Raw genomic sequence first — 23,321 nt, forward strand, 5'->3', positions numbered from 1 at the left:
TGAATGTCCAGATCGGCACTTATCAACCTCAGCGAAATCTGAGGAATAGTCAATCCATTTCCTGTTTACACCGGCACGCGCATGCCCAGTAGGTGAATGGTGACGTGATCCGCGTTTTCAGTCGTTTTAATGTGGACGGAGATCAATACTAATACACAGATAAAACGCTGGTGTGGACGGAGATCGTATTCGTTTTCATTCTCCGTTTCTAAACTAAAACGCAGTAGTGTGGATTTGTTTGTCAGGCTTCCTACTCATTGATAAGATATGCCAAATCATTAGAATAATTTAGGCTGTCATTTCAGTTTTCATTTCAATTTTAGTAGTAATTATGTTATGCGTTTATGCGATTTGTATTAGTTAAAGTTTAAGTTATTAGTAAAGCTTTGATTTCTTTTTACTTCAGTTTAAGTAGCTCTTCAGCCTTGTAGCCTTTCTATCTGATATTTTTTATTTTATTTGTATTTCAGCATTATTCAAATTAAGGAAAACTTTTTTTTTTTTCAGTTAACAATAACAACACTGGTTGAGGCATTGAGAAGATCAGACTTAAATAGCAAATGCAGTGAAAATTCACCAATAAATGGTGAATTCTGTTCTCTCAACTCTGTTCTTCAGATGCTGTTGACTTTGAAACCAAGGCATACTGTAAGCTGTGTTCACACAAACCATACCAAAAGCAGGACTTAAAGCTGCAGTCGGCAAGTCTGGCAGATTGAGTGGACTTAGGCAAACTTTTGAAGGTTTACAACTCTCATGTCCCTCTCCCACTATCAACGAATACCCTCCCACCGAGTTCGTGCTCGTCAGTGCCTGTGCAACAGATTTTCTGTGAACGCGCCGGTCTCATCAGCATCCATCAACACCATGGAGTTTTTGGAGCTAGTCAGATAGCACATACAATAACAGTAGCTTTACTACTGTTCTTACTCTCGTAAGAATGATAGAGTAGCATTGATTCTTCCAAAAAGCCGAACTTTATCACTTCATCTGGACATGTTTATCCACCTAACGTTACATTCACACGGATTTCAGTGCAAACAAAGCTAACGAACCTGCCCAACAAGTGCTAACGTTAGCTATCCATACCAACACATTTGGGCAAACATACTTAGATTACTAACATAACACTAAGAAATAAAGTAACTGGTTGATAAAGCACAATTACCTGTCGAGAAGAAATGTTGCAAGCTCTGCATCCAGCTTGAACCCAATTAAATCACGTAAATCTCTCCACCTTTCAAATGCTGATCCGATGTTGATCCTGGTTTATTTACGGGCACGGTTACTTTCTTTCTTTACTTCTTTCTTTTCAGCAGGCGTTCTCTTTTCCTGTGTTGTTTTTGACCTCCTAGCTCTTGAGGTTAAACAAGGAGTTGGAATATTTTTTTCGCCATCACTCTTCATTGCAAACTTGAGGCGTGTGTATGTGATTGTAACGTGCGCGAGGGGTGGTGTGTGCACGACCTGTGATTGACAGTCAGATCTCACACCCCCCCTGTGCTGATTGGACCCCATGATCCGGGAGCGGTGGATTTTTGCAAAGCCAATAACACGCTCCAGGTGGAGTTATAAGCCCGGGTTTTTCTAAAACCACTTTATTTATGTTGTTCTGTCGGATTATAGTGTCGATTTCACTGAATATGATCAAAAAAATGTTGCCGACGGCAGCTTTAACTATGTGTGCGTAATTGCTAGGCAAGACGATATTCTGATATTTTTTTTCCAAGCACATTTGACCAATTCCAAATCACATCAATCTTAATAACCACTATTAATTTTGTATAATCATTTATAAGTGATATAATTGTTAGCGAGGACTGGAAGTGAAAAAAAAAGCCTCATATTCAGATGTGCATAATTATTAAGCAGGTATTCTTTTGCTGGTAAAATGGGTCAAAAAGATTGAACTCACACTGGAAAGTTAAAAATAATAAAGTGTCCACAAGAAGGTTACAAGAGTCAACTTTATAGTAAATAAAAAATAAAAAAATTCAATAAGAAAAGAAAGCAAATAATAAATCTGTCAATTCCATACAAGGTTGTAAATGTAATTTATAAAGATGCGATATGTAATTCTGAGCTGTCATTGATTTGTCCTATCATCTGTCAGGTTGTTTTTAATCTGCACTTGATCATTTTCTCAAATGGAACAGAACTCATCTCCTCTTCACAATCCATTTTTAAGGATTGACCATCCCGGCATCACTTGCACTGTTGTAAAGAATTGCTGGGGCATAAAGAAAGGTTTCCAATGTTACATAGCATCATTGTGCTTCAAAGTTTGACTACTTTTACTGACCGATTAGCAAAGTGTTCATTAATATTATAGCGTTGTACTGCTGTAACGCTGGACAGTTCTGTTGAGTTAGCACAGAAACTACATGCCAGCAGAAAGCAACGTAATGGGCTGCTAAATATGGCAGTAAAGGTATTAATGTGTTGTGTAAACAACAGTTTAACAGAGTTACATAGTTGAACCCAATGTTTAGCTCTGGAAAAAAAAGCCTACCAGAATTTTATGTAAAAGTACATTGTGTGCGACAGCTTTAAGGAAATAATGCCTCATTCTCTGTCAAGTTATTTAAATATCAACAAAAAGCAGAACCACAGAAAGGCATCTGATTTTGGATACGCCACTAATTTGCACTGAATAAACATTATACTTGAATGAAAACAGGTGTCTCAGGAAAGGCTTTACATTTAATTAAGGCAGACATTTGGGGACAGAAAATATGAATAATAATTTAAAAAAATATATAATGTTTGTAAAATTAAGCTTGTTGTTGAGTGGTGGCAAATTATTCTCAGAGGAACAGATGGATAAGCTGCCATTGGAGAATTACAATGCAGGGCAAATTGATTAGCTTTATTTTAAAAAGAGATGAAGTTTCACATCACAACAGTCAGACAGATGGATGGATGTCTTTGTGGAAATATTGCTTTGGTCACGCTTATAATTTTGGAATATGTTCAGGAATTGATTGGTTTTCAAAGGAACAAATCTATTATTAATGGATAATTAAAATATAATGGATAATTTATAATTTATTCAGACTCTCCTCATTTGTAATGATTTATTTTGAAATTTAAAAAAATGTGTGTTCTCTCACACAAATGATTTGTGCATGAGCATGTATAATGATATTTGGTTTTACAATTAATTGATAATGAGAATGACTGACTGTTAGTTGCTAGGTTACTGTTTCATTCTGTAATTGGCCACTTTCATTGAAATTCCATTATAAACAAAAGAAGCACTTCTCTGTTGCTGCCTCCCAATGTTTTGTTTGGGATTTTGATTTGCGGGGACTAAAACGGCTCATAAAAACAGACCGATTCTCTCCTCTCTTCTGTTTCGTTCTATCTCTCAAAGAATCAGAATTGCAAGAACATTATTTAGTCCTACCGTGATGCGCCTCGTGATTTTGAGTTCACTCTATTTTTGCACTACTGTCATCTGTGGCAATGCAAAAATATACATTGTCATATTCATTTTTGAAGTGCAGGAACATTTTGCTGCCTCTATAGTAGCTAATGACGAATTGCAAAAAAAAATATCTATAAAAACTGCAAACACTTGCAAATTATTCGGAAACTGGCAGTTATTTAGCTGTTGTGGTATGGTGTATCGTGCCTTCACGTGCCATCGGAATTATCGTAAATGTGTCTAGTTAAAAAAAGCGATATGAACGCCCTCTCAAGTCAAAAATTGAATGCGATGAGCTCGTAATCACGATTCATAAGTGGGAAGTAACAAGGAAATTTCCGATAACACGTGACGGCAGCATTAGGTCTGGCTAGGACGGTTTACTTAGTCCTTTTTGCCATCATAGTAAACAAAGTTTTGTCTCCCTCTAGTGGTACTTTGCCATTCTGTTTCATGTAAATTTAATCTAGGCTAACCTTTCCTCAAATTACAGTAGGCTATTATAAAAATCTAATGCAGTTTTTGACAGTATGTGTCATAGTAACATTGTTTAACATGTTGATTCATATTGAGTGGTAAGCCATTTTGTGAGAAAGTGAAAGAAGAAAATTTTAGAAAAATTGTATTTTGCCTAACAAAAATAGCACCTTTAATGTAAAGATGCAATGTAATGCGCACAGCAGGGTGCGTCTACTACAGGCTACTGTTTGTGGGGTGAAGTCGTGAAGAAAACTCTCTCTCTCTCAAACACACACATCACTTGTACTGCTACCTATCCGTATATGGAATGTTTTTTTATACTGAGCTAATTACATTTTCTATCCCCAACCTATTCAACACAGAACACTTTAAGCACTTTTACATTTGAATAAACATGGGTCCTCATAATGTAGGACAAACCAGTACACAATCACTCACATACGCACACACAAAATCTAACTTAATCTGTTGCTATTTGGTTAGCTACCTGGTAATAACATTGCAGAAGCTATTTCTGACCAACTCCTTGTCCAGTCTATTATGGTAACTTAGGTTTTATACGACACGTTGTACAAATATTCGTGCTGTAGCCACAAATCAACAAGCAAATCCTCCATCTCTGCTGACCACGTCAATTTCACTTTGTGCTGCCATGACTGCGTTTGTTATGCTTCCGACTTCCATCATCTCGCTTTCTGATTGGATATTGTTTCGTTTCACGTGATAATCTCCCGAGCGTGCGCGCGTTTGTCCTAGGGTTTCTCCCACACACATCAGGATCTCTGTTCGTAAATATTCAACATGTTGAATATTTACGATTCGCGATCGGAGCGGCTCCGACCACCAAGGGAAAATCTGATAAAATAATCTGTAGAACCAGCAAGATAATCGGGACATAGATATGATTGTCGGAAGCATCAGACCGTCCTATACAAATAAACCAACGAAATGTTCAGTCCGGATTTGTGAACAGGTTCAATGGATTCATTAAAAAGATCCGACTCGAACGATTCGCTCACGAAACAGACATCGCTAACTTCCGGTCAGCTGATATCGAATCATCGGTGTTTGCAAACAAATGTACTGTGGCTTCATGCCTGCACCGTCCAGTGACACCACACACCGCCGCGGTCATGGGAGAAAATGATGAAAGCGAAATAATCGAGCACCACGATGACGAGGAAATGGAGAAGAGACTGAAACCGAGGAATCACTCGAATTCCTTTATGGAGAGCTTGTCGTCGTCGGAGAAGGAGGGACACAGCAGCACGCAGTCCTCACACCGCCTGCTCGCCTACAGTGATGCGCTCATCTCCATCATCGCCACTGTCATGGTGAGGGGAACTCACAGAGAGCCTGCTGTGGACAAAAAAGATGGGACTTGAATTTAATGACTTCAATGCACATTTAGATCGTATTATGACAAACCGCTGACATTGTCTGTAACTCGCCTGTTCTCTTGGATCCCTTAAAATCATTGGTTTATAAAACATATGCATGGAAAAACGCCCTAAACGTGTCATGAATTTTTGTATTCACAGATACTGCCTGTTGCACATACTAAATTTCAGGATAATGAGGTAAAACAACATGTTATAATATAGCCTTCAAGTGACAGATAACCCCCCCAAAAATGAACATTTAGTTATCATTTACAAACCCTCATGTTGATCTAATACTTATGACTTTCTTTATTTTGTGGAACAATATGTTGTCTTGTACATGTATGTTCAAAAGAAGAAAGAAAGTCAAATGGGTTTAGATCTACATGAGGGTGTATACATCATTTTAGGGTGAGCTGTTCCTTTAAAGGGATACTCCACCAGTTTTTCTTATTAAACTATGTTATTCCCTTAATTAAGAAGAGTTGATACATACCTCTCTCGTCTCAGTGCGTGCACTATATCGCTCTGTATTGCCGCAAAACTATGTTAGCACTTAGCTTAGCCCATGCATTAAATATGGGCCAAGCAGAGAAGCGACCAAACACTTCCACGTTTTCCCTATGTAAACACAGTTACTCGAGTAGTGTAACTTGACCTGGGCTGGTGACACAAAATAAACCGTTGCGCTTTTCTAAGCGTTTAAAATTGATGACTATATTGTATGGCGGAATACCATAACAAGTGCTTTTGAGCACTTCGACTTGGCGCAATAATATCTTCACTCGTGAAAAGTCCTCTTACCGGCTCCCGCTTCCTCTCGTTGTATTGACGGAAATGTCAGAGGGAGAGGAAGCGGGAGCCGGTAAGAGGACTTTAATAATATCTTCACTCGTGAAAAGTCCTCTTACCGGCTCCCGCTTCCTCTCGTTGTATTGACGGAAATGTCAGAGGGAGAGGAAGCGGGAGCCGGTAAGAGGACTTTTCACGAGTGAAGATATTATTGCGCCAAGTCGAAGTGCTCAAAAGCACTTGTTATGGTATTCCGCCATACAATATAGTCATCAATTTTAAACGCTTAGAAAAGCGCAACGGTTTATTTTGTGTCACCAGCCCAGGTCAAGTTACACTACTCGAGTAACTGTGTTTACATAGGGAAAACGTGGAAGTGTTTGGTCGCTTCTCTGCTTGGCCCATATTTAATGCATGGGCTAAGCTAAGTGCTAACATAGTTTTGCGGCAATACAGAGCGATATAGTGCACGCACTGAGACGAGAGAGGTATGCATCAACTCGTCTTAGTTAAGGGAATAACATAGTTTAATAAGAAAAACTGGTGGAGTATCCCTTTAAGACAAAATACAAATGAAAAACAATTTGTTGTATGTTTATCTCCTAACTGATATGATCGCTCTATATTCAGGAATTGAAACAGAGTATTCAGGCTTTGCTCACCACCAAGGTTGCTGTCTACTTGATGACTTTTTTGATTGTCACTGTTGCTTGGGCTGCACATATCCGGTGAGAGCATTCAAGCGCTACAGTCTATCAAGTAATAACTTCATGTAACTGCTAATTTTATTCATTTGCATAGATATTTCATTTAGGTATTTGTCTTCAGGTTGTTTCAAGTCATTGAACGCATTGATGACACACTTGCGCTGCTTAACCTGGTGAGAACACTAAAAAAAGTATTGCCTAAACTTATAAATGTAACGTATAATGTAACGTAGCTGAATATTAATTTTGAAAGAGTTTAATGACTTTTTAACATCTCATTTCTATTCTATTTCAGGCATGTATGATGCTTATAACCTTTCTACCATACACAGTGAGTCATACCACTTATGTTTGAAAGATTTCTTAGTTCAGCACAATTTGATGACATTGTACCTCCCTTTTGCCTCCTTTTATATTTTTTAAGGGAAATAAAGGGATGTCTCTGCCTGTTCATGATTGTTTTTGAATGTTTTCTTTATTCATTATCTTCTCATAGTTCTCTCTCATGGCAATGTTCCCTAATTATATTCTTGGCATCCTCCTCTTCTGTGCTTGTGTCATGGTGATCGGTTTAATTCAGGTGAGAATGTGTGCATGTGCTGAACAACATTACCAGCATAAGATTCTTTGAGATGACGCCATCTCCATTATTTTGAACACTGTTTGGTTTTTACTGTCATATGTTTTTGTGTGTGTCTCCGTCTACAGTGCTTGATTGTCTTGTATGGATTCAGCCGTCCTTTCCTCCTCAATGACCAGATCCAAATGTCTGAAAATCAGGCTTATTACAAGCAGCACATCCTCAAAGTCATCATGAAGGTTCCTATCATGTGCCTGTTTGCCAGCATTTTTTCAGTTATTTTCTTCCAACTGGTACGTAAATGTATCTATATATAATATATATAGATACATATATAAGATAATATATATAATAATATGTAATATATATAATTTTTATAAGTTACCTTTTTTACCTTATAACAATTTATATATACATAAATAGTTATATAAACATATATATAAACAGTTGAATTAATTTTTATTTATATATTTTTCCCTTGGCAGTCCTACGTCATTTTGGCTATTGTCATATTCCTGCCCTACATCTCTGAGTGTTTAAAATGGATCCGGAATAAAACCATTGGTGGTGAGATCAAAATGTCACAACACTTCACTCTCTTATTCTTACAATGGATAGGTGTTTTGTTGTCATTGTTTTACTACATACACTACTATTCAAATGTTTGGGGTTGGTTCAGTGTTTTCTGAAAGAAAATAGCCTGAAAAAAAGTTACGATAACCAAGAGTAATGTTAATTTTGTTCATTTAAGTTCCTTTACTACAAGTCTCTAATTCTCACCAAGGCTGCATTCATTTAAAAAAGACAGTAAAAACAGTATTATTGTGAAATATTATTGCAATTTAAAGTAACTTTTTTCTATGTTAATATATATATTTTTATATATTTTAAAATGTATTTTATTCCTGTGACTGTAAAGCTGAATTTTCAGAATCATTACTTCAGTCTTCAGTGTCACATGATTCTTTAGAAATCAGTCTAATATGATCTGATTTGCTGCTCAAAGCAGTTTTTATTATTATCATCAATGTTAAAAACAGTTGTGCTGCTTAATATTTATGTGGGAACCATGATGCATTTTTTCAGGATACTTTGATAAACAAAGTTCAAAAGAATAGCATTTATTTTAAATACAATCTTTTGTAACATTATAAATGTCTACTGTCACATTTGCTCAATATATAATGCATCCTAAATAAAATGATTAATTTCTTCTTTCTTTTTAAAAAAAATCTTTTTTAATCTCCCAAACTTTTGAAAGGTTATGTAATTGTAATCTGCATTATATCATGTTTTCTATAAACTCAGGTCAGGTGGAAGACAGTCCAGATTCAATGCTCTTCTACACATATCAGCCCGGTGAACCTTTGAGTAAAGAGCGAGTGGAGGCGTTCAGCGATGGGGTGTATGCAATCGTAGCCACACTGCTCATCTTAGACATTTGGTTTGTATTTTACTATCCTCCAAAGGTAACATGACAGTTTACGACGTAGTCAGCAGCATTGGCTTTGTCATTGCTCTATTGGACAGGCTACTAGTTTTGTAACAGCATCAAAGTTGGCACAAAGTTTTGTTAAAGGCATAGTTCACAAAAAAACATAAGTCTGTCATTAATTACTCTCCTGTCGTTCCAAACCCACAAGACATTTGTTTATCTTTGGAACACAAATGAAGATATTTTTAATGAAATTGAGAGATTTATGTCCTTCCATTGGCGGCTACGCAATTGGCACTTAGACGCTTCAAAAAGTTCGTAAAGAGATCATAAAACTAATCCATTTGAATTGAGCGGTTTAGTCCAAATTTTCTGAAGAGACACAATCACTCTATGAGCAGACTGAATTTAAGCTTTTATTCACATAAACATTGATCAGTGAACATAAACAGAAGCTCGGCGGAACCTGCAAATCTCTTGCAGAAGCTCAAGCGTGCTGCGTAACACGATAATTAACCTCATTGGTTCTCACACATCCGTCGGTTTACCACAACTGATCTTTGAGTTTGATGGATTTTTAGATGTTAATAAAAGCCTAAATTCAATCTGTTCATGATATAAAAGCAATCGGGGCTCTTCAGAAAATTTGGACTAACTAAACCGCTCAATTCATCTGGATTAGTTTTCAATCTCTTAATGAACTTTTTGAAGTGTCAAAGTGGTAGTTTTGTAGCTGTCAATGGAAGGACAAAAATCTCTCAGATTTCATCAAAAAAAATCTTCATTTGTGTTCTGAAGATGAACGAAAGTCTTACGGGTTTGGAATGACATGAGGGTGAGGAATTAATGACAGAATTTTAATTATTGGGTGAATTATCCCTTTGATATCTGAGTAGATTTGAGAGCTTAATAAACTTTCTATTTACACAGTGAAGACAACGTGCCTGATCCGTCTGTGGTGAAGAAGCAGTTTAACAACAGCCTCATTGCTGCGCTTCAGGAGTACGGCCCTGAGTACCTGGCCTACTTCGGTTCCTACGTCACCGTCGGGCTGCTTTGGTTCGTTCATCACTCTCTCTTCCTGCATGTGACCAAGGCCACGCGCCTCATGGGCCTCTTCAACACGTTCTCCCTGGCCTTTGTGGGTGGCCTGCCCCTCGCCTACCAGCTCACGCACGAGTTTCCCAGAGGCTCCCGCAATGAGCTTGAGGCCGTGCAGATCAGCTGCGTCATCATCTTCTTCGCAGGTCTGTTCCAGCTAGCGATGTGGGTGGTGGCGCTTTTCACGGAGCGTGAGACGTTGCACCCGTACGTGCGCTACGGCGGTCAAGACCACACCTTTATGCTGGCCAAGCTCTCGCTCTACCCCTGCGTTGCGCTTGGGACCTTCTTCCTCACCTGCATCCTGAGCCGCTTCAGCGCGCCCATCTTTCACATGATGGAGATAGGTGTGCCGTTCGCTTTTCTGTTACTGAGGCTTCTGGTCCGTGTGGCGCTGGCGCTTCTCAGGTGGCTCTTCTGTTCTGCACGGAATGATTTGGACAGCGTTCCAGTAGAGGAAGAGGACTTACGGTTGCCTATTACTGATGTATTGACTTAACAGTGAACGGAAAAGAAGAAAACGCCTCGATGTTTGACCTAAGATCAAGGTTAGGCTGGCTTTCCAGCGCCATTGTTTATAATTAATGCTGCAACTGTACTGTAGAAGGCATCCGTATGGGTCTGATCTCTCCAGTTATTTAGTGTAATAGACAGTGGAAGTGATTGATGTAATGCGATAAGCGCTTGGTCTTCATCACAATGAGTCTTCAGTGTCATAGCAGTGGTCTGCGGAGGGCGGAAGAGGTTTTTTTTTTTTCTCCTTACAGAAATGCACTAAAGTTTTTCAGCATCTTATAGTTTTTATTAGCATGCTAAAACATTGTCTTTTTTTTTTTGTTCATATTTTAATGTGAATTAAGTTACCTAAAGGTTTTCACTTCTACTAAAAGGTTTTCAGTTCTACTAAAAGAACTATAGTGTTTTTAAGACCAGGATAAGTTAGGTTGGTTTTAGAATTTCTATTTAATTTTTTATTTGTGTATTATTTTGACTTTTGTACTTAACTTCTTGCAATTGCAGGGGCATTCGGCAACTATTTCAGCTTAATACAACCGTTTAGAAATCATTTGGATAATTGCGTTGCGCTCGGGACCTTCTTCCTCACCTGCATCCTGAGCCTCAGAACACAACCTGTTCTGGTGAGAATGGTGGCTTTCCCCGCTCCCCCCAAACGTTCCTAGGCGGAAAACCAACCTTGCAACATGGGAATTAACGTCCCGGTAAATTGGAAATAGGAAGTCTCGTGAGAAGCGAGAATGAGCGAGAAACACAAACTGCTTTATGGCAATTCGACATAAACACACACGCCGCCCTCAATGTGTATGATGTATTACCTACCTGACCTCGGTAGACATATACCTCCACACGTTGAAGTTGGCCGGCTCCGATAATAACAAATGCACATGAGCAGGGGTCAGGTAGAAAGGGGGAGGAGGGGCCGCAAGTTAGTTTTTTTACGATATTGTTGGGAAATATACGCCCCACAGCTGTAGGGGGAGCTCGTTGAGAAAACATGCGACAACAAAAGTGAAAATCAGCGAAGAAATAGCTAGAGTTGCCGAATGCCCCTTATATATGATCATATATAAAGAGCTGGAGTTGGGAGAAGAGTAGATTTGTGTTGTTGTTTTTTTTGCTTTTGCGGTTTAAAGGTGGCTTCCTATTCTAATGGACCTTCAGGTCTCGGCTGGTTCTGGTGGCAGAAATCATTCATACAGCTGCATAAACATCATGCATTAGGTTGAGGTGAATGCTCTGTCAATGTTTTGTAATGATCTAAAAAAAAATCTTCTGTATATTTTGTGTGGCAATGAAACCAGTGATGCACCTTAGATTAAATAATGAAGTCACCGACCGTTGCACTTTACAGTCTGATCTTAATGGAACGGGTAAAGATCATGAAAATCTATATGTATAAGCCATTATAAGATGTTTTTTGTTTGTTTGTGGTGTTTGAGATTACTTTTGGTTTGTATTTCATCTAAATGTTATTACCATACTGACTGCAAGATGTTATATGTAAAATGCACTTGTCCAACATTTCAACTGCTATTTCAATTGGTTGTTGATTATTTTACTTTTCTTCACATTAACAGTCTGCTTTGGTTTTGGAAATTTGCTATCAGTTCAAAATGTTACCGTTTAACAACAAAGAAAGATACAATTTTGAGAATAAATACTCAATTGCTGCTTGCAGAAAAACTGTACTTGTGGTGGAAAACAGAAATCATGTAATAAATGTGACAACAGTGAGAGAAGGTCAAAAGTTAAGTTTATTCACCGAGTGTAACATTGCAATAATAATAATAATAATAATTCTTACTTTTTCCCAGTATTGCCCATTATTTGTTACTTTGTCTTCTGGTAAATAACTACTACCGAAAATTTAGATTTACATTTTAAAAAAATCTGAAAATCAAACAGACATGTATAAAGGTTCCCATTTTTTAAAACAATGAATAACACAAACCGTGAAAGTAATTTAAAACCCATTTTCTGCACAATATCATATATTGATAACATGATAACTTAAATTGTACAGCATCTCTCAAAAACTAAAATTGTAATACAATTGTGACGTCCACAAAATAAGCTATAGCCACCTTTTCTGTTTGGTCTGATCGGATTCATATTTCTATAAACACAACATTCTCACATGACTTCAAAATGTCTACAGGACAGCAGATGTGAACAAAAGAAACATGTAAACCTATTACAGACAGGAATGAATAAGGTAAGGGGTCATAATCATAGTCATAATAATTATATATATATATATATTTATTTGGGGGGATTTACAATACACACAACTGGTCCAGAACTACACTACTGAGCCCCTTAAGTGCAATTAGGGCAAAAGTTTTTTACAAATCATCTTGTTGGATCTGAATTTTTAACTTAAAGCCTGATAAAAGTTAAAATAACCAAGAGTAATGTTAATCTTGCTCATTTAAGTGCCTTTAACTACTATAAATACCCAATTTATTCAGTTGGTTTATTAATTGTTACAGGAGTTTACTGTTTTCTCTTGTAACGTTGTAGTATTTGACAAATGTTAATCATTGTGTGATATGGGGGATGGGGGTTCACAGCATAATTTACAGTGCTTTGGTACACATTTGTTTGGTAAAGTATTCTGAAAGATTTGACAATTAAATTAACATGAAAATTCAGAGCAGCTAAAAACAATATTGCAGGGAAGATATTGTAAAAACAAAAAGCACATAAAACATCAACTTACCATTTTCTGTAAATTTAAGCACATTTAAAAAATGTTTTTCAAATATTGGATATCTGCTCAAAAAAGCACCAGTGCTTTTTGTTATTAAAACCTGAAAAGCTAATTGAAAACAGTTCAAAGTGAATCTTTCGACTCGTGTAGATACAGTGCAACTAAAACGAATGGTCACGTAGGGGAACAGCAGATCACCTTCTCAAAAAGGCTGTTTCTCCCCCAAAAACAACCCGTTCAAGTTATTCTCCACCCATAGAGAAGTTTAGCCATGCTGGATTGGAAGACAAGTCGAGGTCTTCTTGCATATCATTTTCATAACTTACTATAATATAGAATATGTTAAGCCTTATATATTATTGTAATAAATGTATAATCTCTCACTATATTTGATCTAATATATCATATACATGTACAATAATACATATGATATGTACACACACAAGTGAGTTACTCTAGCACTCACACAAACACGCTCAGTAATGTGGAATGGAAAAAGCAGTAACAGTAGGACTTACGGACATGCTTCGGGTTTAGACTCACTGTTTTCCAATGCTTTAAGTTTAGGACCCCTGTTATAAATCAAGCTCATTTAAATGTTAACTATGAGAATAATGGCATCTTACCTAAAGTCACCACCATGAGTTATTGCATTCGCAAAGCAAATCATACACTCATATATTAGGCCACAGCCACTATCAAAATCATAACAATGATGTCACTCCGCTGAAGCGCCTTTCTTGTAGTGCTATACATTCACTTACCATGTGCTTGGATCTTTTGTTTTGCATGTTTGTTGTTGATTGGAAGACCTCTGATATGGATTTCCCAAACAGTGACTAGTTAAGAGAACCGTGTCGCCCTCTTGTGGTTAAGTCTGTAATGGGTTAATAGTGTAAGTTTGGTTTGCAGCAGACGTCACACTCTCTTATTGTACGAGAGCTCCTGCGGTCGGTTGGGAGTGTGCTTTTGTGATCACAGCCATGAGTGAATGTTTGCAGAGTTCAACAGGACATGAACTGTTTTTGTCTGCTGTGGTGGAGTTGTCCGTCATTGGGCTTCCTTCACAGCAGGGGGCAGCATGCCCCTTTCTCGCAAGTGATTGCGCAGCGTGTTGAAGATGCTGAGTTGCTGTTCTGGTTGCAGGACGAGCAACTGCTGTAAGACCTTACTGGGGTTCGGCCCCCTGGGCAAGAGAACAACGACCATCAAAACAGATTCAAACATGCTTCATTACATTTCAGTGCTGATATCTAAATCAAAATGCTAAACAACAGAGTTACTTTTGCGAAATATTAGAAGTGAAAACATCTACATTTAGGCTTCTTTAAAAAAAAATGACAGATATTTTTATCATCAACTTTCAGAAGATTTTTAGCATGGAAAATCTGTCCCTAAAATTTAGGCCCTGTCCCAAATGGCACACTTCATTGGCACTTTCGGTCTTGTGGACTTACAATGGCTGCTGCGTGCACGTGTCCGTTAAGTCCCTGAGACCGTAGTGTGTCCCATTTGTCATTTTAGGTTTCAGAAGGGTGCTCGCGAGCGCCCCCCTTTGGGGTCGATATGCACCCTCGATGCGCACTTTTGCCGAGCCCGAACTGATGGGGGCTCCGCAGCAGACTTCTTCCTGAAAGTCATAGTGGCGTTACGTCATGAAAGTGTGGACTTGTAGGAAGACCGCGAGTGCTTAGGGTGCAGTTTGAGACAGGGCTGAAGAGTGTTGCTGCTATGTCGAAGAGACGCTTTTTTTCTCACCCCGGTTCCAAAACCCCTTTGTTTGGCGGACACACTTAAGAGTAGTTAAAATGTATTTTAAACACTGTTCCTGAACATTGTAATGTAACCCCAACATTTAGCTGCACATTTTATGGAGAACAGCTTATTTCTGTAGGTTTTGTAAGCTCTCCCTCCTGTAAGACGGTTCACCGCTCCTCAGGAAAATGAACCATGATTTTGTTACCAATTACTGTTTGTATTACCTTAGTTTTCCGACAAATATCACAATTAAATGGTGGATAACATTGTATCTATAAGGTATAAAAATGACAAAAAACTACTCTGAAATGTCCTGTGAAATCCATGCTTGCAAAGTCTGTACATGAAATCCGTTCTGCATGATCCTCTTGTTCGTTAACATTGTCAGGGTCTGAATCGAGCTCGAATTGGTTTGAAATTGAGTGACGCCATCCTTAATATTTACACTAGAGCAGAACTCGCAGTTATGGAGGGGCGGGAGAATTTCCAGAACACGCGTTAAGCGCTGCCAATCACAACACACTGGGCCAGCTAACCAATCACAGCCCATTTCATATTTCAGAAGCAGGGTCTTCATCGAAACAGGACCTAGACGGCTCGTGCTCTAATAATGTAAAATGTTTAAAATAATGCGTTTTCTGTACAATCGAGCATGAAAACATTCTAGTACACCCCAAAAACAAAATTAAGACTTAATAAAAGGGCATAATAGGACCCCTTTAAATGTTGAGCAGCAAGTCTAGCTGCAGATGCGACAGGAACCAATCAGCTTGTGCTAAGTAGTAAACGATGTTAATGTCATGGCATCAGTTTGCATTAAGGACCCATCAGCCTGGACCCATCTAGAGTTTCATGACAGAACTTGGTATATATGTGACCTGCTCCAAGATTTCACCGTCCCACAGTGTGAATTAATGGTGTAATAAAAAGCAGAACTTAATAAAAAAACATTAAAAATCAATAAATATGTAATAAAGTAGATAATTTAATAAAATAGTAAATATTTTTGCAAAATATACAAAACTAAGAAGCTGTACAGTTTAATAAAATAATATAAATATTTAATAATATTCTTTTTTGTTTGATAATACATCATTTCTACTACAAACCAATGCTAAGTAAGGCAAGTTAATGTAAATGTTGGATTAGACAATTCTTTAAAAATTAGAGCATAAAACTCACTAAATGTGCTAAAATTGATGGAGCAGGTCACATATATTTGTCTTATTGACAATGAGATTGTTTAACTGAAGAGCCTCGACAGATGGTTCGATGGACGTTTTGTATTTCTTTGATTTGAATCGCTTGTGTCACTTAAATCAGGAGGGATCAGACTATTTTGTATAGCTTGATTCAACCATTGTATTATGATAAAGGTAATTATAAAAGTAACAGCCCACTGATGAGTAAATCCATTTTATTTATTGGATAAAGCCAATGTTTACACACATTTGGCACTTGGTTTGTTAATTTTGGACCCTGTGTTTAATTAAATTATTTTTATTGTCATACTTCCAGTTTCATTTATTTTATGGATTTGTATAGGTAATATTGTTTCGAAAATAATTCATTATAACGAAATGAGTTAAAGGGTTAGTTCACCCAAAAATGAAAATTAAGTCATTAATTACTCACCCCCATGCTGTACCAACCCCGTAAGACCTTCGTTCATCTTCGGAACACAAATGAAGATATTTTTGATTAAATCTGAGAGGTGGATCACTGCTACATAGGCTGCCAGAGGGAATGAAACTTGACGGCCCAGAAAGTCATTAAAGAACATGTTTAAATATTCCATGTGACTACAGTGGCTCAACTATAAGTTTATCAAGCGACGAGACTACTTTTTTTCCGAAAAAAAAACATAAATAACGACTTTATTCGACTATTCCTTTTCTTCCTTGTGGGCCTGAGACGAGAGTTCAAGAGATTTCCACGACGCATGCGCGAGAACTGAACAAGAAGTATTAGAAGAAGAACGTCCTCTTCTCAGTTCTCGCGCATGCGTCGTGGAAATCTCTTGAACTCTCGTCTCAGGCCCACAAGGAAGAAAAGGAATAGTCGAATAAAGTCGTTATTTATGTTGTTTTTTCGGAAAAAAAGTAGTCTCGTCGCTTGATAAACTTATAGTTGAGCCACTGTAGGCACATGGAATATTTAAACATTTTCTTTAATGACTTTCTGGGCCGTCAAGTTTCATTCCCTCAGGCAGCCTATGTAGCAGTGATCCACCTCTCAGATTTAATCAAAAATATCTTCATTTGTGTTCCGAAGATGAACGAAGGTCTTACGGGGTTGGTACAGCATGGGGTTGAGTAATTAATGACTTAATTTTCATTTTTGGGTGAACTAACCCTTTAAGAGGTCACCTGACTTCCTCACCTGATAAAACTTGCTATGTAAACATGAACGAACGTCGCCATCAGATACTGACAGTCAAAACGATCCATTATTCCACCATGACCAGGAATGGTGTCCGCAAAGTCCTACAAAATGAAAAAGCACAAGCTCACAGTGTAACGGTCACTCCAATTAGGTAAATACAGTGTAAAGACACAAATTCAAGGGTTTATGTGTGACTTTGGCTGAACGTGAACTAACTTTGATCTTGAAAGCTCGCTTGAAGCCACTGGCAAAGAATCCACCAAATGGTCCGATCAGAGAGGCGAACGAAGAGAGTGCAATACTGTGGATCTGAAATGGGTAAAGATTCACAGTTTTCTGCAGACACAAGAAAGATGTAGATCATCAGCCAATACAACAATCATTTTGTAAAATTCATGTTAATTTATCACTTCAAAGGATTCAGGAATAAAACAACCCCTCCCAATTATTATGCATTAAGCAGAGCTTTTTTAACTGTTACTGTATGAAGTTTTGCCCTGTCCAGTGCTCACCCATCTAACTGCATTCTGCACAACTGCAGGAAGTGTGTATTCCTGCATCATGAACAGATTTGAGGGCTCACACTCTACTGCAAAGCGGTTAGTCTCGCTGTTGTATTCCACTGGACAAACAAAGTACTGGTACTGGGATAGCAGGTAGGCAAACTGGAAAAAGGAAAAGACATCAAGGTTTTAGTAGTTATATCTTGAGGATTATGTGTTGATATGACAGTTGTTGGTGTTGCTTACAGGTCTAATGGTGACTTACAAAGAAACTTAAGACCACTGTTGCAAAGAATCCCCCAATAAATCCTTCCCAGGTCTTCTTCGGGGAAAGCTGATAGAGAGCAAAGAGGGTTGACATAAGATCATTTTTATCCACAATGCATTAATTTATGGAAAATGTACTCATCATTTCAGAAAATTCAGGCATGAAACATCTACCATATAAATATCACAGGTTTACCTTAATCAGTGGTGTTCTTCCAAAAAAGAAGCCAAACAGGTAGGCCATGATGTCATTACAGATCACAATAGAGATGGGAACAATAAACCTAGAGAACAAATTATAGTATTATTTTACAAACACATACTGTAGAAGAAAAGAAACTATGCTGTGAACAACAAATTATAAAGCAACAAAGGAGAGAATAAAGTTCACATTAATTTAATTATATTTTTTTAGAGAATTATTGATAACTAAAACATGTTAACTTCTTAACTAAAAAATAAACAATTACTAACAGAAATGAGTACTGTACACTGCTCTCCCTTGAGCGGCCAGATATCTTATCATGCGAAACATCAGGAAACAAAGGAATGTAGCTTGAGAAACTTAAGTAGGAATGAGTTGAAACCTCAGACAGGTCTGTCAGGTCAGGTGGGCTTACCAGATCATTCCCTCAAACAGGTTCTGAATAACCAGATGTGACTGAGTCACCACAATCAACAAGGTCACATGGGTCCAAGCAAACTGGAATGGCAAGCACAAACACACACACACAATGGCCACCCACATACAGACACACACACAAACTCAAGAGTGAACAGTTGAAATGTTGTCTATTCACTAAAACAATGATGATATATAATGCAACACATGTCTCAACACAATCACAGCATGATTTATTATGTGTTGATAAACAATTTTAAATCTCAAATGTTAATTAAGAAGACTGTACCAAGACTATAAAATAAAACAAACTGTTTTAAATACTTAACTACTAAATGTCAAAGCAAACTTGGCTGGAACAAAAAGTATTTTGTTGCCGGGTGTTTCTTGTGGCTGTCGGTGATGTGTTATGGGTGTTACTCACACTCACAAAGAAAATTACTTTTTGCTGACATCAGTAGTTTGAGTGAAGCAAGCACAGAGTTCCTGAACTGCTGTGGCTGAACTCAACCCAGAAGCCCAACACTGTTTGCATGTCCTGAAGGAATTATTAGTGCTAGCAAGGCAGCAAATGACGAGTGTTAATGTTTTTGGTAGGCTTGGTTTCAGGCTTCGGGGTTGTGTGTGTCAATAAAAAGCACCATCAGAGCCACCGTTGCCATTGTCACGATGCTAAGTGTGCGTCTCGTTTTCATCTTTATGAGACACTATCTTAAAAGTGCAATGAAAACATCAATCACAATTAATTATGCAAATAAATGCAAGAAAGACGACAAATTCAGTATGCAAATATCGCAATGGCATCATCACTGCTGTTGCTTTTGTAAAAATTCTACAATAAATTAAATTTTTAAAAATGCATTCAGCAAAGAGACATTAAACTGTTTTATAATGTTAAAAGAGATATTTATTTTGAATTGTAATAATATTTTTTATCAAATAAATGCAGCCTTTGTGAGCATAAGAGACTTCTTTTAAAAACATTAAAAAGTCTTACCAACCCCAAACTTTTGAAAAATACAGTAGTCAGCATTTAAAGTGGATTAAAACCCTTTCATCAAAGTTAGCTTGATGTTACCCGTTCTTGTCTTAGGATAACTGTGATGAACTTTTTTGTTCCACTTCAAATGTAAACTACTGTAGTTTTTTTTTTTAAATCAGCACCTAATATAAATATATTTTAACATATTTTGAAATACTTTCACAACACCCAAGATATCTGAATATTAACTAACTATACAGAAATATTTTTTAAATGTGATATGACGACATGTGACTAGTGAGAATCTAATTGTCCAGCATATGAGATGCACATGACTGTGAATGGAATGGACAGTTTAGTTCTGGCTGGCACAGAAAAGACGGATACACACCATATAAAACTGCAGGCGGTAATGCTTCTTCACTAAACTCAGTACAAACATGCAGAAACCTGTAAAAAGCAAAAAACATGCAGTTAATTTTTCTAAAATACAGGAGAAATTATAAATCTGATCACGGTTTATTGTATCATTCTGTTTTCAGCATTAACATTTTTTTCATCAGTATAGAGTGATTATAAGTTTAATTTTGTTTTGGAAACATTCTGTATCACTGTTATGACAGAAGCAGGACACAACATTATGACATATTTTGTTTTCATACATCAACAAAATACTGGAACAAAACACTGATTTATTCTTTATACTGTATAATTTGATTTATATAATTATACTCAAGGCTCTCACTTATATACAGGGGTCTTGATGACAACCATTAAGAGGTGTTGGAGAGAATGCAAGGTTTAGTGAAAATAAAAATGCTGTGCATTTATGGCCATAACAGAGGTAGAGGTACATGTGCCTTTGGTCCTGGGAATGAACACACATTTACATCTACTTTTACCCCAGTGACTTTGTCGCAGCCCTAAGCTGGCCCGAACTCATGAAATTTGTGGAGTTCATGCAGAGTGATGCTGTCATTAAAGCAAAAGGGTGATACATCAAATACACTGCCCGGCCAAAAAAAGAGTAACTGTTCAGATTTAAATAGGCAAATGCTTAAAGGGGTCATATAATGCCATTTTTATACAAGTTAATATGATTCTTTAGGGTCTAAATGAAAAGTTTGTAATATACTTTAATTAAAAATGCTCATTAGTATTGTAAGAAAACACTCATTTTACCTGGTCAAAAAAAGCTCTGTTTTCAGCACGCCATTCAAGTGCATGTGTCTTTAAATGATAATGAGCTTTGCTCACCCCGCCCCTCTGTTCTGTGGGGCGTTTTGACAACACACGTGGAGTGTTGCCTTGACAACAGTTGAGGGTATATTTTGGAGAAAGAATGGCTGCGGGAGTCTCTGAGGACACATCTGTGCAACCATACCAATTTGAACCGGAGTCGGACCCTGAACAAGATGACGTTCGACAAGTAAGACTCGAACAGGACGTTTCTGAATGGTTGGTTAACGTAATGTCACTTTGATCTATCTTTGTATGTACTGGCAGGGTAGAGTAACGTTAGTGATTCGAGATACGAACACAATGTGTTTACTGATGTATACGTTAGTTCATTGACAGATTGATGTTACAGCTATGGTAATGAAAAACTTTTTTCCGGTAAATGTAGGCCTGTCAGTGATGTGTAGTGTTAGGTACAACTCTCATAAATGATTTGCACAAACATGAAAGCATTGATGTGTATTGTGGGGAATATTCCCTTCGGGAAAAAAAATCAGCCACCGCGTCTTCAGCGGTTCGTATTTAGGAACACCAAAATGACTGGTGTGTTTGTTATTACAGCCAAGAACAGAACACCACAATCGCTTAGACGCCATTCTGCTCCAGTGTATCAACAATGGCGGACTATGATGACAGCTCGCTCAGGGCGGGTCTGTGTTGAAACGCTGCTGTCAATTATCAATCGTGGGAGGGGTGTCCGATCTAGTGACGTCACAAGATCGAACGGCTCAATTTGAGGCAGGGGAAAACATATAAGGAGATTAAAACAAAAACACTGGATGGATTTTTATCATTATATGATGGTTGTGTACAGGCACTGCCAACACACATTTCAGTACAATCAACTTGTAAAAGTGCATGTACCATTATATGACCCCTTTAAGAGTCAATGTTTGGATCATTGTTGCAGTGATTATTATGTTCCTAGCCTGTTATATGTTTGGCAACAGTTCTTCTAACCCTAATTGATGGAGTGTGTAGCTTTTCATTTCTTAAACAACCATGTTGGAAGAAGCTACATCATGGCCATATTCCAGAGGACAACGACAAGATTCATCAGGCTCAAATTGTGAAAGAATGGTTGGGAGGGAGCATGAATAATACTTGGTCAATATCTTGAATTGACAATGCAAGAGTCAAGTCCTCTACAAAGTCCAGCACATCCCAAAGACTTTCAACGAATTTAAGGTCTGGATTCGAAGGTGCTAATTCATGTGTGAAAATGATTACCATGTTTCCTCCCAACCGTTCTTTCCCAATTTGACATGTGACACTGAATCTTGTCGTTGTCATCCTTGGAATACGGCCATGATGTTGAACATGGTTGTTTAAGAAATGAAAAGCTACACACTCCATCAATTAGGGTTAGAAGAACTGTTGGCAAACATATAACATGCTAGAAACATAATGATCACTGCAATAATAATCCAATCATAATCTTAAGCATTTGCCTATTTAAATCCAAACAGTGACTTATTTTTTGGCCTGGCAGTGTTAAATTGTCTTTATTCAATTTTTTACTAAAATAGTTGTGGCGCTCAAGGTTGTGCTATATAGTGAATATACTGTACACTACCTTTCAAAGGTTTGGGGTCGGTAAGATTTTTGTTCTCACCAAGGCTGCATTTAATAGATCAAAATACTATAAAATCTGTGATATTGTGAAATATTGTTACAATTTAAAATAACCATTTTAATATATTTTAAAATGTAATTCATTCCTGTGATGGCAAATATCCTACAGATATCATTCTAATATGCTAACTTGGTGCTCAAGTAGCATTTCTTATTATTATCAATGTTGAAATGGATGTTGGTCTGCTTAATATTTTTGTGGAAATGTATTTTTGTGAATAAATACTGTCAAAAGAACTTTCATTTATTTAAAATAGGAATCTTTTGTTACATTATAAATGTGCTTGACCATTTTAATGTATCGTTGCTGGATTAAAGTATTAATTTATTTAAAAAATAATAATTACTGACCCAAAACCTTTGAACAATAGTGTAGCAACAGCTCAATAGCCTGTTGGCAAAGAAGAACAGCATATTCACATGTTGAAGCATTTGTTAATGTGACCAAGCATGTATCTCTCATGAAGTCATTTCATAAAAACAATGCTTTGAATATCATTCAGATTATAATAAATTATGGAAAAAAGCTAATTGTGGACTATGGGCTTTTGACCTAGAGTCATAAAGGCTCTGACTGTCTCCTTGGAGTGTTTTATATGAGCTTTCAGTTACACTCACCTGCCAAATACACTGCAAAAGAAATAAACCGATGATAACGCACAAGGAACTGCAAAGGTTCCTCCCTTTGGACGAGTGCGCCAAAATAATCAGCCACTGTCTCTCCGTAAAAGAAGTAGTTCACACAAATCAAGAAGTACCTGAAATACAAGGTGCATTTGTGTCAAGATCTG

The 23,321-nt window shown here is 37.4% G+C and overlaps 2 protein-coding genes across 3 annotated transcripts in view; one reads left to right on the top strand and one right to left on the bottom strand.

Annotated features, from left to right (window-relative positions):
- Positions 1-4,642: 4,642 nt before the first annotated feature.
- Positions 4,643-12,167, top strand: tmem175 (transmembrane protein 175). Of its 2 annotated transcripts, XR_013204138.1 has the most exons (11): positions 4,644-5,244; positions 5,452-5,490; positions 6,715-6,812; positions 6,913-6,964; positions 7,087-7,122; positions 7,288-7,371; positions 7,500-7,664; positions 7,857-7,938; positions 8,680-8,815; positions 9,737-10,917; positions 11,461-12,167. XR_013204138.1 is itself a non-coding variant. In XM_077231315.1 (10 exons), the coding sequence occupies exons 1-10, from the start codon at positions 5,044-5,046 to the stop codon at positions 10,404-10,406; spliced, it is 1,563 nt and encodes a 520-aa protein (XP_077087430.1). In that variant the 5' UTR covers positions 4,643-5,043; the 3' UTR covers positions 10,407-12,167. The 2 variants fall into 2 exon arrangements, 1 of the variants encoding a protein (XP_077087430.1); XM_077231315.1 differs by having other exon boundaries at positions 4,643-5,244; positions 9,737-12,167.
- cds1 (CDP-diacylglycerol synthase (phosphatidate cytidylyltransferase) 1) overlaps positions 12,163-23,321 on the bottom strand; it is a 32,722-nt gene continuing 21,563 nt past the window's right edge. The window contains exons 5-13 of the mRNA XM_077231316.1: positions 23,149-23,288; positions 20,048-20,106; positions 18,673-18,755; positions 18,249-18,336; positions 18,051-18,119; positions 17,795-17,947; positions 17,499-17,618; positions 17,280-17,383; positions 12,163-14,325 (exon numbers count right to left, since the gene is read on the bottom strand). Of these exons, the coding sequence (XP_077087431.1) occupies positions 14,190-14,325; positions 17,280-17,383; positions 17,499-17,618; positions 17,795-17,947; positions 18,051-18,119; positions 18,249-18,336; positions 18,673-18,755; positions 20,048-20,106; positions 23,149-23,288 (952 nt within the window). The 3' untranslated portion in view covers positions 12,163-14,189. The remainder of the gene's footprint in view (positions 14,326-17,279; positions 17,384-17,498; positions 17,619-17,794; positions 17,948-18,050; positions 18,120-18,248; positions 18,337-18,672; positions 18,756-20,047; positions 20,107-23,148; positions 23,289-23,321) is intronic.

This window comes from Siphateles boraxobius, unplaced genomic scaffold (assembly GCF_051911475.1).
Source record: "Siphateles boraxobius isolate OS27281-9 unplaced genomic scaffold, OSU_SipBor_1 16, whole genome shotgun sequence".
NCBI classification, from domain to species: Eukaryota; Metazoa; Chordata; class Actinopteri; order Cypriniformes; family Leuciscidae; genus Siphateles; species Siphateles boraxobius.

Coding starts and splice junctions, on each gene's coding strand:
- tmem175 (XM_077231315.1), top strand. CDS start 5,044: ATGGGAGAAAATGATGAAAGCGAAATAATCGAGCACCACGATGACGAG. Junction 6,965..7,086: donor CACTTGCGCTGCTTAACCTG/GTGAGAACACTA, acceptor ATTCTATTTCAG/GCATGTATGATGCTTATAAC. Junction 7,665..7,856: donor CAGTTATTTTCTTCCAACTG/GTACGTAAATGT, acceptor TTCCCTTGGCAG/TCCTACGTCATTTTGGCTAT.